Source organism: Camelus dromedarius, chromosome 2 (genome assembly GCF_036321535.1).
Source record: "Camelus dromedarius isolate mCamDro1 chromosome 2, mCamDro1.pat, whole genome shotgun sequence".
NCBI classification, from domain to species: Eukaryota; Metazoa; Chordata; class Mammalia; order Artiodactyla; family Camelidae; genus Camelus; species Camelus dromedarius.
In genome coordinates, this window is record NC_087437.1 from 4,934,205 (window position 1) to 4,948,654 (window position 14,450).

At 37.2% G+C, this 14,450-nt stretch overlaps 1 protein-coding gene across 10 annotated transcripts in view; it reads right to left on the reverse strand.

The window, feature by feature from the left end:
* ANKRD28 (ankyrin repeat domain 28) overlaps positions 1–14,450 on the reverse strand; it is a 156,435-nt gene that overhangs the window by 92,354 nt on the left and 49,631 nt on the right. For 4 of the 10 annotated variants that reach the window (XM_031468010.2, XM_031467723.2, XM_031467776.2 and 1 more), the window contains one exon: positions 975–1,058. In XM_031468010.2, the coding sequence (XP_031323870.1) occupies positions 975–988 (14 nt within the window). In that variant the 5' untranslated portion in view covers positions 989–1,058. Of the gene's footprint in view, positions 1–974; positions 1,059–1,611; positions 1,631–2,202; positions 3,823–14,450 lie in introns of those variants that run through there. The other 6 variants (XR_010382871.1, XM_031467931.2, XM_010998047.3 and 3 more) reach the window with 5 other exon arrangements.

Below are 14,450 nucleotides of genomic sequence, written 5' to 3' on the forward strand. Positions count from 1 at the left end.
CTTGTGGGTATGGCTTTCTTAGAACCCGGCGATCAATTCCAGGTCATCTGTTTTGCTGTTGCTATGGGGACTTTATGAATCATGACCTCTCTCCACCCACCATCATTCAGAGGACCGAACTATGTATGGAAAAGGTACTGAAAATATTTACTTTCAGTAAAAATACATACATTAAGAAGTTAGATCTTATTATAATTAATTATGTATTTTCAGCCTTATTTTAGTAAATTAAAGTTTGGCCACTGGAGACACACACACAGAAGGAAATTATCCATTATACCCACTCGTCCTAAATATGTCCCTCATGCCAGCCCTGAATGTTAAATCCACTGTATCTTTAGAAGTTTGGAGGATTTTCAAACAACATGTCTTTGTTCACTGCCAGACCCAAAAAGATGAGCCTTCATGTATCGTCTTTACCATGACAATTTACAGAAAGCTACTTTGATCTCACAATCAAGTTAGATATATAACAGACAGGTAGGTCTCTCCTTTCAAGTACACAAAAAAGAACACTCATCTGAAATGCACACAAGTATCCAACAGTGAAGTGTCATGATGTCTGAAACTTACTTTCAAATGGGATTCAGCAAAAGAGAGAAAAAAATGTATGTGTAGCATAAATGCAATCCATGTAAATATGAGAGAGAAAGCAAATGTGGCAAACGTCATCAATCCTGGACCTAAGTGGAGGGTAAACGAGTATTCAGAGTATCTTTTTTTAACTTTTCTGTGAAAAATTTCAAAGAAAAGGCTGGGGGAACAAAAAACCCTCACTGGCTCCTAGTTTTCTTGTGCTTTTAGTCACTACCCTGAATATATATGTCCAGTCCCTTCCTTTTTGCCTTAAGACCCTTTTACCCTCGTTTAAAACAACTGCTACAGAATTGTGTTATGTCCTTGAACAAAAATCATAACTCCAGGAGAGTTTTTAAAAGTAGGTTTCAAGGCTGGTATCAGTGAAATTGTTTTACCTGAAAGTTAACATCTTCTTTCTTAAATATTAGTGCTCGGACTTCATCAGGATCTCCATTAAATATAGCTTGCACCAGTGATGGCTAAAATACAAGAGAGTAATAAAAACATTAATCACACCACATGGATGATTCTAAAGATAACTTTTAAATCTAAAGATTTTCTTCACTATCATAACAATTCATCACTTGGCTTCTGACATGAACCAAGTTTCATGAAGTCAAATCATATGAATGTACAGGATTCCTCCTTGGGGAAAAAAAAGAAGTCCTAATAATTAAAAAAAATTCAGCATGATCATCAATTCAGTATGACCAAAATTAGATAGTATAATAAACATGTCAGATTCGATTTCATATGAGAGGAGTGGGTTTATATATATGGTAAAAAGGAAGTCTCTTCCAAATACAAGTGTGACATCTCGACATCTACTTGTGGGATACAACTTGTCAAACAAGCAGTTCCCGCCCACGTGGAGGCCCACAAAGGAAGGTCTCCTTGCGAAGTTCTGCTTGGGGGCCCAGAGTACCTTGCATGGGTTAGCATTACATGTATAGAGACAAAAAATCCCAGGAAAGACAATCTGGCAGTTGATGAGAAATCACTACTATTCAAAGACCAAAAATGATTATATACCTGAATACCATGAAGAGGCAGACACGTGGATCTCTAAATGTAACAACTTCTTAACCAATGACACAGCCTCTCTGATAAGGTATCATGTCATGCTAGTCAAACAAGAAGTCAATTGACAACAGCATTAAAAATAAGGTTAAAGATGAGGTCTGAGTCTTTTTCATTAACAGCCTTGCATGTAAATACATAAAATTCATTACGGAAAAGGCTGTGCCTCCGGTGTGGCTGGCAGTAGTCAACCTTTCCTAAAACATACAGTTCCTCATTCTTGTTACATCAGTTTTTAAAACCACAAAATAAAAACAGAAATGTGGTTGCTATAACTACTATTCTCAAATTATTTTTTTAAAAAGTCTGTTTAAGAGATTGAGGTAAAATCTGAAGTGTTATTTAAATATCTGAAAAAGTGAAAATCAGAAATGTGTGAGTTTTATACCCAAGTAACATTGTATCATGTTCACACATCTATATTGCTTTAATTTGGGTTTTTAATGAAATGTGTGGAAATTAACTTATGCTTATTCTTAAAAAGTAAAATTTATGCTACAAGCCCAGTAGAATACAGTAAACATATAAACGCTCATATCTTACCAATACATTTCCCAGAGGTGGAGAAGGCAGGGATTTACTTTCCCGTGGCAACTCAGAAACGAATGCAGGAGACTCATCTTCTACCTCCTCCAAAACTACAATGCACACTCGACTCATTCGCTCCTTTAAACCCTGAGTTCTAAGCTGTGTGATAAAAGTCACAGTTCGAAGAGCACAAGTAGTTTTTCCTCCTCTTCTGTACGACACTTAGAATCATTCTCTGAATAGCGTGGCTGGTTTTTTAAAGTTAATAACCACTATCGGAAAAACTGAAGTTTAAAATGATAACGACGTAACTTATAACTTCCCCCAAACAACAAAATTCTATTATTTTCTGTTGGGTTCCTGTAACACTTGAAAGAAATTTCACATCAACACGACAGTAGCTAAAACTGAGTCCAGCACAAGCTCATTCAAAAATACTTTTCCCCTACCAAAATAGTTATATTGCTCTGTTTCACAGAAATTTACTTGCATAAAAAAATCATTGTTTTGGGTGACAACACCACTCGCTGCAGGATGAGAAACAACCGCTGACAGAGATGACTACAGCTAGACCCACTCTCGCCTGCAAGGTCATATAGTTACCAGCAGCTGGCTTGCTTATGACTGAAAATAAAAAATAAAATCTCACTGTTCTGTTTCCACTTCTAGTTTGTCTTCATTTCTTCAGCTTCACTGGCTTAATGCAGATACTATCCAGAAAAAAAGAAATACATCTAGAGCTCAACACAAATTCTTAAAATGTTGCTCAGAGGGTGACAATTCTTTCTGTGTTTCAGAAAGAAAAAAACCCAGCACTCTGCATTAACAGCAACGCTGCAGTGCATTTACATGCGATGAGTCAGACCCCAGGAGACAATGGGACTCTTGGTACTAGATACAGCTTTATGAATCCAGATACCCCATCTACGAGAAGAAACAGTCAGCTTTATCCCCCTCAACAGACCAGGAGAGGCAGCGCATTCAGTCCTCCCCCATCAGGCGGCTGTCTGGCGGCCCCAGCAGAAGGGCACGGGCTCCAGCAGAACGTGGAGCGGAGAATCCTAATGGAGCAGGCAGGCTGTGAAGGAATTAGAAGGCATCTGAGCTCAGATTACTGCTCCAGAAGGCTTTTCGTGTTAAAAAAAAAAGAGAGAGAGAGAGAGAGATGGGGGGAAAAGCTCCCGTAGTTTATCATTCCAGTGTTTTCTTTGATCTCCACATGAATACAGCTTCCATGAAACAGTCTTCATTCAGAGGAAGAAACAGCAGACTGTGCATCTTCTCTGAGCCAGCTACTTTATTCAGTCGTCTGCCTCTGTGCCAATGTAGTTTCCTTCCACCGTGAAAACCGCTACAGCTATCCTCAGCAGCCCTTTTCAGACGCCCTCCTGTTCCTCAGATGATCTTGCAAAACGTCACGGACACCTCCAAACGAGTAGGTCCTTAGAAAATACAAAACCTCAGAATCGGCCCCACAGGAGCACTCCAACTGAGCAACAGTCTGAAGAGCAAAGACTGCAGAACCGCAGGACGAAACGCCTAGTAATGCTCACATGTAACACTTCGCAGAGAGCTGAGCTACTGCTCGGGATGTGACTTCCTCTAGCAGCAGAAAAAATAGTGCATTTGGACAGCCTTCACAATTAGAAGGTTCATGCCAGTTCTATGACTAATCCAGATCAAACTAAAAAATTCTATAACTGAAAAATGAGTGCGCTTTTAACATTTTCCACTAAAAGCCACAAGGAAATCTGGTGTACTGCCTCTGCTGACTAACACTGGCCTTAGCAAGTAAACAATTCCAAACAGCTTAACTGCTTTCGTATGTTACAATATAGCAAATGTTTAACCCTATAGTGACAGCTGCCCTAAGAATGTCTGCTGTGAATCCCAGAATGAGAGACCAAGGAGAAGTATTTTCTGAGAATATAAATACCATGAACCTAACGTTTTCTTCTTCTTTTTTAACCATTTTTAATCTACTAGATGTATGTTACACTCAAGAATGCAGAGTTTAAACAAGAGAAATTTAAGATTCACTAATAATTTCTAAGTTGCTGAATTTTATCAATCAAGTCATATTTTCAAAGAGAAAAATTAATTCTAAAATTATACTGATCATTTGAATTTTCACAAAAGAAGTGAAGCAATTCTACCTTCCCATCTGGATGTGGAATAAAAACCTTTAAATCTGTTAAACAGCTACTACATAAAACAACTGCTTCAAGTCCTTGGTAGTGAATTATCTGTAGGTCAAAAAGTTACAGGGAAACACAAAGCAAAGAATCTTCTCCCTCCCTATAAAATTAATTACCCCAAAGCTACAAGTAAGAGTCAAAATGTCAAAAAACAATCAATTTAGAGCTGGCATTCTCTGTTTCCTCTCCCTTTCTCTGTTTACTCAAGGACGGGGATATTTATTTCCCAAGAGAAAAATTACAAAGAAAATACCATGGTTCCTCTTCCATCTTTGTTCTTTGTTCTATCAACCAGCATTTTAATTAACAAATGTAACAATTATTCTGGCACACTTACGATGTGCTAAGTGTTATACATTTCCATTTAATATTCACAACGACCCTGCTACATTCCCACTGCACAGAGGGAAAAACAGACTGAGAAACTAAGTGTTATATCCAAAGTCAGACAAATTAGTAAAGTTGTGCCTAATTACAAACACAAGCTCTTTCTCAACTATTCTGCTTCCACTCATTATACGCACACACTCTTCTAAGATCTTTGTCACCTACAACACTAGACTAGAAAAGTGATCTTAAAAGATAAATAATCTATGACTGTGAGAAATTTAGGTAACAAAGGAACATACCATTTACTGTGATAATACTCCCAAACAGGTTATTTTCAAATAGGTATTTCAATGTATATGTGTAGGTATATGCATGACTGGGACATTGTGCTGTATACCAGAAATTGACACACTGTAACTGACGGTACTTCAATTTAAAAAAAGAAAAGAAAAACTAAACTAAACTAAACTAAACTAAACTAAATAAATAGGTATTTCAGGGCTAGTGTTACCTCACATGTTTAAGCCAGTTTACTTATCAAAATATAAAAAGAAAAAACCCAGCATGATATAGATAATATCAGAATTTAAGAACAAAAACCATTAAGTATCTATTTATGAAAAAAACCTATAACCTAACATAACTGCAACAAAATACTAAAATACACTAACAATTCCCATAGTTATTTTAAAATATATAAATGGTTTTAAGCCAAATTAAAGACATGCAAATATTCTGACATACAAAATGATGTTAATCACTACACATGGCTAAATTAAAAATATCACCTTGATATCTGAAGCAACTGGAAATGAAACCACTAAAGTAACAGTATCCTATATTCTATCATCAGGGGTTTTTTCCCCCCGCAAAACAAAATTTCTTTATATAGACAATTTTAACTTGTTCCAAAGTATCTGGTGTCTAAGGTCACCTACTGAGACTTAAGCAGGTACACCCTGTTTTCTTGTTCTAGGTCAACTTCCACACTTAGGTTTTTCTCAACCAGAAAGCAAGCTCCTTGAAGGCAGGGACTATGGTTACACACATACTGTTTCCTTCCAATTTCTTCCACCCGTATATAATGTCACTGAAATAACCTTTATTATGTCACAAGACTCTGGAATAGAATGGCAGAAATTATAAAAGACAGCAAGGAGAGGATTCCTACATTTTAGTCAGTGAACATGGGATGGGGGGGCGTTAAGGTGCAGCAGAAGGAGCCTTGTGCCCCCAGCAGGTGAACGACTTGACAGCAGAGTTGACAGCAGTAAGACAATGACACTGACGACAGCCACCGCCAAGGGCTCGGGAGTCAGCCTGCCTGGAGCTCAAATTCTGATTCCATTCTTTACTTGCTGTGTTCTTGGGCAAGTTGGTTAAATTCCCTGGGTCTAAATTTCTTGGACTTTTAAGAATAATCATCTGCAGGGATCTGTCTCCAGGAGAAATACTGCAACAGCAGCATAGTGACTGAGGAGACAGGCTCTGTGGCCAAATGGCCTGGACTCTCTAATCCAGCTTCTCACCAACAAACCTAATTGTGTGACCATGAGCAACTTATTTCACCTTTCCATGAACCATTTCAACATCTATTAAAGGACAAACAGAATCTACAATGTTATTCACAGTGAAGTTTAAAATAAAAATAATTTTATTATGGATACTTAGGGTAGTTGAAAAATATCCCTAGTGAAGCCAGTGAGAAAAAAAGGGGGGACTTTGACAACCTCCTCCCTACTGGTAAGGTGACTCAGACTGGTGTCTGGAGATCCCATTCAGTTACTAGGTCACCACCCTTCTCAGGCCTCTAGAGAGCCTGTGAGAAGCCTGTCTTCACACTCCAGGAGCCAGACCAGTGTTTATTAAGTGTTCCTGGGGGAGGGAGCAGGAAATCTGACAAGAAGTAGGACTACCGGTTTCTGCATTCTTCCACATTCACTGTATTTTACAGTCTAGAGAAAGAGAAAGGGTTAAGAGTCCTGGCCCGTGACATATTAAATTACAAAAATACGAGATCTTATATACATTAACAGCACCACACAGCACTGTTTTCTATCTCCTACTGAATGAGACAGGCCCCTCATCTCAATGAGCTCACATCTTAAAGGAAGAGGAAACAGGTAAATACGCATTTAAGAAATTAGGAATGGAGAAAGTACTTATGATGAAAAATCATTGACAGAGGTTGTGCAAATTGTTTTGAAGTCTTTCAGTTGAACAATGGCAAGGGGGTGTGGTTTCTTCTTCAGGCATTTACTTTTTAGGCCAAATTAGGTTAACTTCGTAAGAAGCCAACAATTTCAACCGGACAACTTAACAGTTCTTTCATTCTTTACGCTAAAATGTATCCCATCTAAAAGTTACTCCTGCTCTTCACACAGTCACTTAATGGAAAAGCTGGTTTAAAACGTTCACTTTACTGATAAAAAGTTTAACATTCTCAAAGATTCCCTTTAGGTTCCCAGTTTTGTTACAACAGAATTTCTTTTGTTGACACAATTGATTTTTCCCTTCTGCATAGTCAACCCAAAGCTCCTCCTATCTTACAAATCCGTGAACTCCATGTTGATTATTATAGAATAAAATATTTTATCTAGGGTATACTAAGTGGTCACTCTGTGCCAAACTAGTCTCTGAGTATTAAAAAATAAAAAGCTTATGGCAAAAGATGGTAAGGAAGTGAGTTCAAATCATGTTTCAGAAACATTTCTCACAGTTCAAGAATCCTGAACAATCTTCTTGAAAACATGCCTCATTAGTCCATATACTTCAGAAAAGGCTTATGAACAGATTTAAAAGCAAATGAGGCACATGTATCTTTTTGAATTAAGGTACCCTCTGGATACATGCCCAGGAGTAGGATTGCTGGATCATAGGGTAAGTCTACTTTTAGTCTTTTGAGGCATCTCGATACTGTTTTCCATAATGGTTGCACAAAACTACATTCCAACCAACAGTGTAGGAGGGTTCCCTTTACTCCACACCTTCTCCAGCATTTACAGTTTGTGGACTTTCGAATGATGGCCATTCTGAGTGGTGTGAGGTGGTTCCTCATTGTAGTTTTGATTTGCATTTCTCTAATAATTAATGATATTGAGCATTTTTTCATGTGCCTATAGGCCATCTGTATGTCTTCATTGGAGAATTGCTTGTTTAGATCTTCTGCCCATTTTTGGATTGGGTTTTTTTTTTCTTACTAAGTTGTATCAGATGTTCAGCACAATTTACAATAGCCAAGACACAGAAACAACCTAAATGTTCATCAACAGATAACTGAATAAAGTTGTGGTATATTTATACAATGGAATACTACTCGGCCATAAAGAAGAATAAAATAATGCAATTTGCAACAACATGGATGGACCTGAAGAATGTCATTCTAAGTGAAGTAAGCCAGAAAGAGAAAGAAAACTACCATGATATCACTTACACATGGAATCTTAAAAAAAAAAAAAAAAAAAAGGCAAAAAAACTTAATTACAAAACAGAAAGAGACTCTCAGACATAGAAAACTTATGGTTACCAGGGGAGGAAAGGGGTGGGAAGGGATAAACTAGGAGTTCAAGATTTGCAGATACTAACTAATATGTATAAAATAGATAAACAACAAATTCACACTACACAGCACAGGGAATTATATTCAATATCTTGTAGCAACTTAGGGTGAAAAAGAATATGAATACGAGTATATGTATGTTCACGTATGACTGAAGCATTATGCTGTAAGCCAGAAATTGACACAACATTGTAAACTGACTATACTTCAGTAAAAATACATACATGTATATATATAAAGCAAATGAGGTGGAAGCACGCCGGGGAGGGTGGGAATTAGGAAACAGCTGCTCTCTAGTGGCAGTGTGTGTGATAAGTTTTGTTTCCTCTTCCCTTTGCTGACTTTCCTTTGCTTACCCAGGATAATAGAGTGAATTGTTCTTCAGGCTGTTTTCTGGTCAGTTACTGTGTTTATTATGTGTTGTAGCTAGTGTTTATAATTCATTTCATTTATTGAGAAGGTAAGTGGCCTCACTGTGCTGGAGTACAGGATGTAGAACAGAGCTGGAAGGGTATACATACACCCACTGACTGATGATTAAAGGGAGAGCAAGATTATCATCTAGAGTCAGGTTCTGCTCCATGCAGTAAGAGATCTCCTTGTGCCACTGCAAAAAAGTCACTGTATATATTTTAAATTATGAATGCAAAATCCCTATAAGAGATAACATTTAATTCTCTACATGTAATGGATTTATCGACTAGGCCATTTAAAAAAAATGTGCACTTGATCATATTTCCAAAATGACAAGCACTGTTATCTGAAGATCTCGAGTATTTTCACCTGACCAGTATAATGATAATAAATAATAAATTAACGCTCTCACTATTACTATATATTGCATAATATGTTATCATGCTAACATATTAACCTGATGCCTTCTTTGCAAAGACCTGTATTCTGCATCCATTCTTGCCATTTTCCATTCAACCAGAACATTAAGGTTTTTAAGTAAGTACAGAGTCTCACAGGACAGACAGTATCTTCCCAGCCTTCCTTACAGTGAGGAGCTGCAGGACAAAGTTCTAACCAGCATTCTAAGCAGGGGTGCTGTGTGGCTTCCAGAAAACCTCCTAAAAGGACAGGTGGCATATCCATCCTGCTTCTTGGAACATGGATGAGTTCCATGGCCACAATCTGAAACCAAACAAGGACCAGAATCTAGGGTAGTGGAACAGAAGGCTAGAGGGCCTAGGTCCCTGAGCACTTCATGGGACAGAACTGCCATGGAAACCCTGGCCTGACTACTTCCTGACTTCTGTGTAAGAGAGAGATGAGAAGTTGTACCTTGTTTAAGTCGTGATTTTTCAGTCTCTTACTGCATGGAGCAGAACCTGACTCTAGGTGATAATCTTGCTCTCCCTTTAATCATCAGTCAGTGGGTGTATGTATACCCTTCCAGCTCTGTTCTACATCCTGTACTCCAGCACAGTGAGGCCACTTACCTTCTCAATAAATGAAATGAATTATAAACACTAGCTACAACACATAATAAACACAGTAACTGACCAGAAAACAGCCTGAAGAACAATTCACTCTATTATCCTGGGTAAGCAAAGGAAAGTCAGCAAAGGGAAGAGGAAACAAAACTTATCACACACACTGCCACTGAATCTTCAGTCACCACTGGTGGGTACTGTTATACAGTTATCTATGGGAAACGGAGGCTCAGTAAGATCCAGTCAGTCGATGACTCATCCATTCTTGTGTATTTATTCATCGTCTACTATGTGCCAGGCTTTCTGCTAGACTGAGGAAATAAAATTACGAGTAAATAGTCAATCCTTATTCTAATGAAGCTTTACACACCAATAAATATTATGTAACGGCAAACGGTGAGAAACTGTAGAAGGAAAAAAATAACCTGATTTTCAAAATGGGCTAAGAATCTAAACAGGTATCTTTCTAAAGAACTACAAATAGCCCATAGGTAGATGACAACAACAAAAGGGGCTCAGCCATCACTAATCATTACGAACACGCAAAGCAAAACCATGAGATTTCCCTCTACACCTGCTGGGACAGGTAGCATCAAAACACTGAGACAACATGGTGGGAAGATGTGGGGAAAGGGCAACCCTTGTGCACTGCTGATGGGAATGTATACTACAGCTACCATGAAAACCAGTATGGAGCTTCTTCAGAAAGTTAAGTATAAAACTACCACAGGATCCTACCATCTCATTTCCGGGTATAGACCCAAAGGAAATTAAGCAAGTTATCTCAAAGGGACTTCTGTACTCCTAGGTTCAATACAACATTATTCACAAAGCCAAGATATGGAAACAACTTAAGTGTGTACTGACAGATGAATGGATAAAGAAAATGTGGTATATGTATATATGATGGAATACTACTCAGCAGTAAAAATGAAGGCAATTGTGCCATTTCCAACAACACAGATGAACCTGGAGGATATTAAGGTAAGTGAAATAAGCCAGACACAGAAAGACAGATACTGTATGATTCTATTTGTATGTGGAATCTAAAAAAGTTGAACTCAGAGAAGGAGAGGGTAGGATGGAGGTTGCCAGAAGCCTGAGGGTGGGGAAATGGGGAGATGTTAGTCAAAGGGTACAAACTTTCAGTTTTACGATGAATAAATTCTAGGGATCCAACATACAGTATGGTGACTACAGTTAACAATACTGTACATATATTCTGAATTTACTGAAAGTAGATCTTGTGTTTTTACCACACACACACAAAATAACTACATAAAGTGATGGATTTGCACTTTTAGCTTGACTGCAGTAACCACTTCATGATGTGTATGTGTATCAAACTGTCATGTTGTACACCTTAAACACACACTCTTTCCTTGTCAATTATCCTTAAATAAAGATGGCAGAAAAAAGACTATGCAGCCTGCATGAAGTACTCCATCATACATGAGAAAAGTAACAAGCACAAGGTAAGAATCCAAAAGACAGTAAAAGGCAGTACATATAGAAGACTAAAGAGGTATAGACTATACCTGCCACTAATTCAGTTATTGGTAAGAGGGCAGCATATGGGGGAGAGGGCAGAGCTCAGTGGTGGAGCACATGCTTAGCATGCACAAGGTCCTGGGTTCAATCCCCAGTACCTCTCTTAGATAGATAGGTAGATAGATAGATAAAATAAGCCGAACTACCTCTTCCCCACCAAAGAAAAGCTTGAAAATTTTTAAAAGAGTGCAGCACATGAATTTAATTGTAACTGATATGTAAAGATACCTTCTAATTGTCCACTCTAAAAAAAGGTGTCTTTTACAAAGCTATCTGTAACAACTTCACTGTCACTAATTTTCCCTCCTTTAATTTACTAGAAGGGTGTCTTCTCAAGAAACCAAAGGTCTACCAGCTAGAACATTTAATATCAAAACTTACTCTTGATCGTATTTCTGAGTAAAAAAATAGTTGAAACCCTAAAACTATTTAACAGTAAAACTTATAATGCAAGAATTATGGTTTAGCCATCCAAAGTGTAGATAAATGTCATCTAATAGAAATATAAAGTGAGCCTAAAATTAGGTAACCTAAAATATTTCCAGTAAACACATTTTAAAATCGTGAAACAGGTAAGATTAACTATAATATTTTGTGTAATTAAATATATCCAAAATATTTTATCAGCTTGTAATCAACATAAAGTTATCAGATATTTTACGTTTTAAACTAAGCCTTCAACATTTGCTGTGTATTTTATACTTACAGCATATCTCAATGAAAACATAGAACTTCCATTGGAAATAACTGATTTCTATTCAGATTTCATAAATTTTACAGTTGAGAATATAAATATACATGCTCAAGTTGTTTCAAACATACTTAAAAGTTTCCCAATAACTAAGACAATGAAACACAATTCAGAATTCAGTTCCTCAGTTACAGAAGCCAGCCACACTGGGCTAGTGACTATCATGTCGTACAACACTGTATTAAACCTCTAAGGACTAACTTTTCGTCCTTAAATATGCTATCTACATTACTGTCTTAAGGAAAAGAACATACTTGAGACTGTTATGGCGGCTCAGAATCACTAATATGAATACCTTTTGTTAGAATGTTCTACAGGAAAATAACCACTTTAGAGATAATGGCCTCAGTTGATGTTTCCTAAATATTTCTGCCATGACTAACTATAAAATACATTCATGGATATACAACATAAAAATACGTAAACTGTGACATCAATAACAAAGTGTAGGTAGGAAGAAGTGTACAGTTTTTGTATGAAACTAAAGTTACCAGTTCAAAATGGACTGCTATAGACCGAACAGACCAATACAGAGCATTCCGCCCAGCAGCAGCAGAATATACATTCCTCTCAGGCAAACACAGAACATTCTCGACAGCTCACATCTTAGGCCACAAAATAAATTTTAACAAATTTAAGAAGAAACTAATAATCCACAGCAGAAAGAATACTAGAAAATGTGGAAATTAAACACACTCTTGACAACCAGTGGGTCAAAGAAGACATCAAAAAGGAAATTAAAAAATATCTTAAGACCAAAACAAAAACACATGAAATATAGTAAAAGTACTAAGAGGGAAGTTTATAGCAATAAAGCACCCACATTAAAAAAGAAAGATCTCAAACAACCTAGCTTTCCACCTCAAGGAACTAGGAAAAGAACAGAGTAAGGCCAAAGTTAGCAAAAGAAAGAAAAGAACGTAAAATTAGAGCAGAAATAAACAAGATAGAGAACAGAAAAATAGGAAGAAAATTACAAAACTGACAAACCTTTAGCAAGGCTAAGAAAAAAAGGAAAACTCAGTAAAATCAGAAATGGAAGAGGAAACATTACAACTGATGCCACAGGGGGAAAAAAATACGAGAGACTACTATAAACAATTATATGCCAGCAAACTGTGCAAACTAAAAAAGGATAAGTACTTAAACACATACTGGCTACCAAGATTGAATCATGAATAGAAAATACAAGCAGACCTATAACTAGAAAAGAGACTGCATCAGTAATCAAAACCTCCCAGCAAAGAAAAACCCAGGACCACATGGTTCTACAGCTGAATTCTACCATACATTTAAAGAAATAATGCCAATCCTTCTCAAACTCTCCCCAAAAACTGGAGGAAGAATAATTTCTAAACTCCTTTTATGAACCAGAATCACCCTGATACCAAAGCCAGATAAAGACACTGCAAGAAAATTACATGTCAATATTCCCGACGAACACAGGTGCAAAAGTCCTCCACAAAATACTAGCAAACCAGATTCAACAGCACATTAAAAGAAACATGCACCATGACTACGTGGGACTTAACTCAGGCCTGCAACCATGGTTCATCACACAAAACTCAATTAATGTGACACACAACATTAAGACAATGAAGGATAAAAAAAGACTGCAATCATATCAACAGACACAGAAAAAACGTGACAAAATTCAACACCCTTTCCTGATAAAAACTTGAAAAAAACTAGGAACAGAAGGAAATTATCTTAATACGGGCCATATATGAAAAGCCCACAAATTCAATGGTGAAAGATTGAAAGCTTTTCTCTAAGATCAGGAAAATGGCAAGAATGTTCACTCTTGCTACTTCTACGTAACACAGTAGTGGAATTCCTAGTCAGATCAGTTAGGCAAGAAAAACAAACGGCATTCCAATCAGAAAGGAAATAGTAAAACTGTCCCTGTTCACAGGTCTTGTGCTGCATGATCTAATGCAGAAAACCCTTAAGACTCCACAAAGGAAGTGTCAGGACTAATTAATGAATTCAGTCAAAGTGCAGGATACAAACTGAACAAAAATAAGTTTCATTTCTATACTGAAAAGGAAACTTCATAAACAATAAAATCCTTAGAAATAAACCTAACTAAGGAGGTAAAAGATGTGTAAACTGAAAATCACTAACACAGATGAAAGAAATTAAAAATGCCATTAATAAGTGGAAAGATATCCTATGTTCATGGACTGCAAGACAACACTTTAAGAAAAAAGAAAAGTGGAACAACTGAAAAATAGTGATGAAAGAAGAGCGCACAGATGCAGAAAGAGAGGGGAAGATCAGAATGCAGATGAGGCATGAAGGGAGCATCTGCACCCTTCACACAGGAGGGAGGAGTTGATGTAGGCGACTAGTAAGTGGAAGAGAAAGGATAAAGTTGAAAAGGAGTAGAGGTGGGTGTTTAGCAGTTGAAACGAGTCATGGGTTCTATGCTG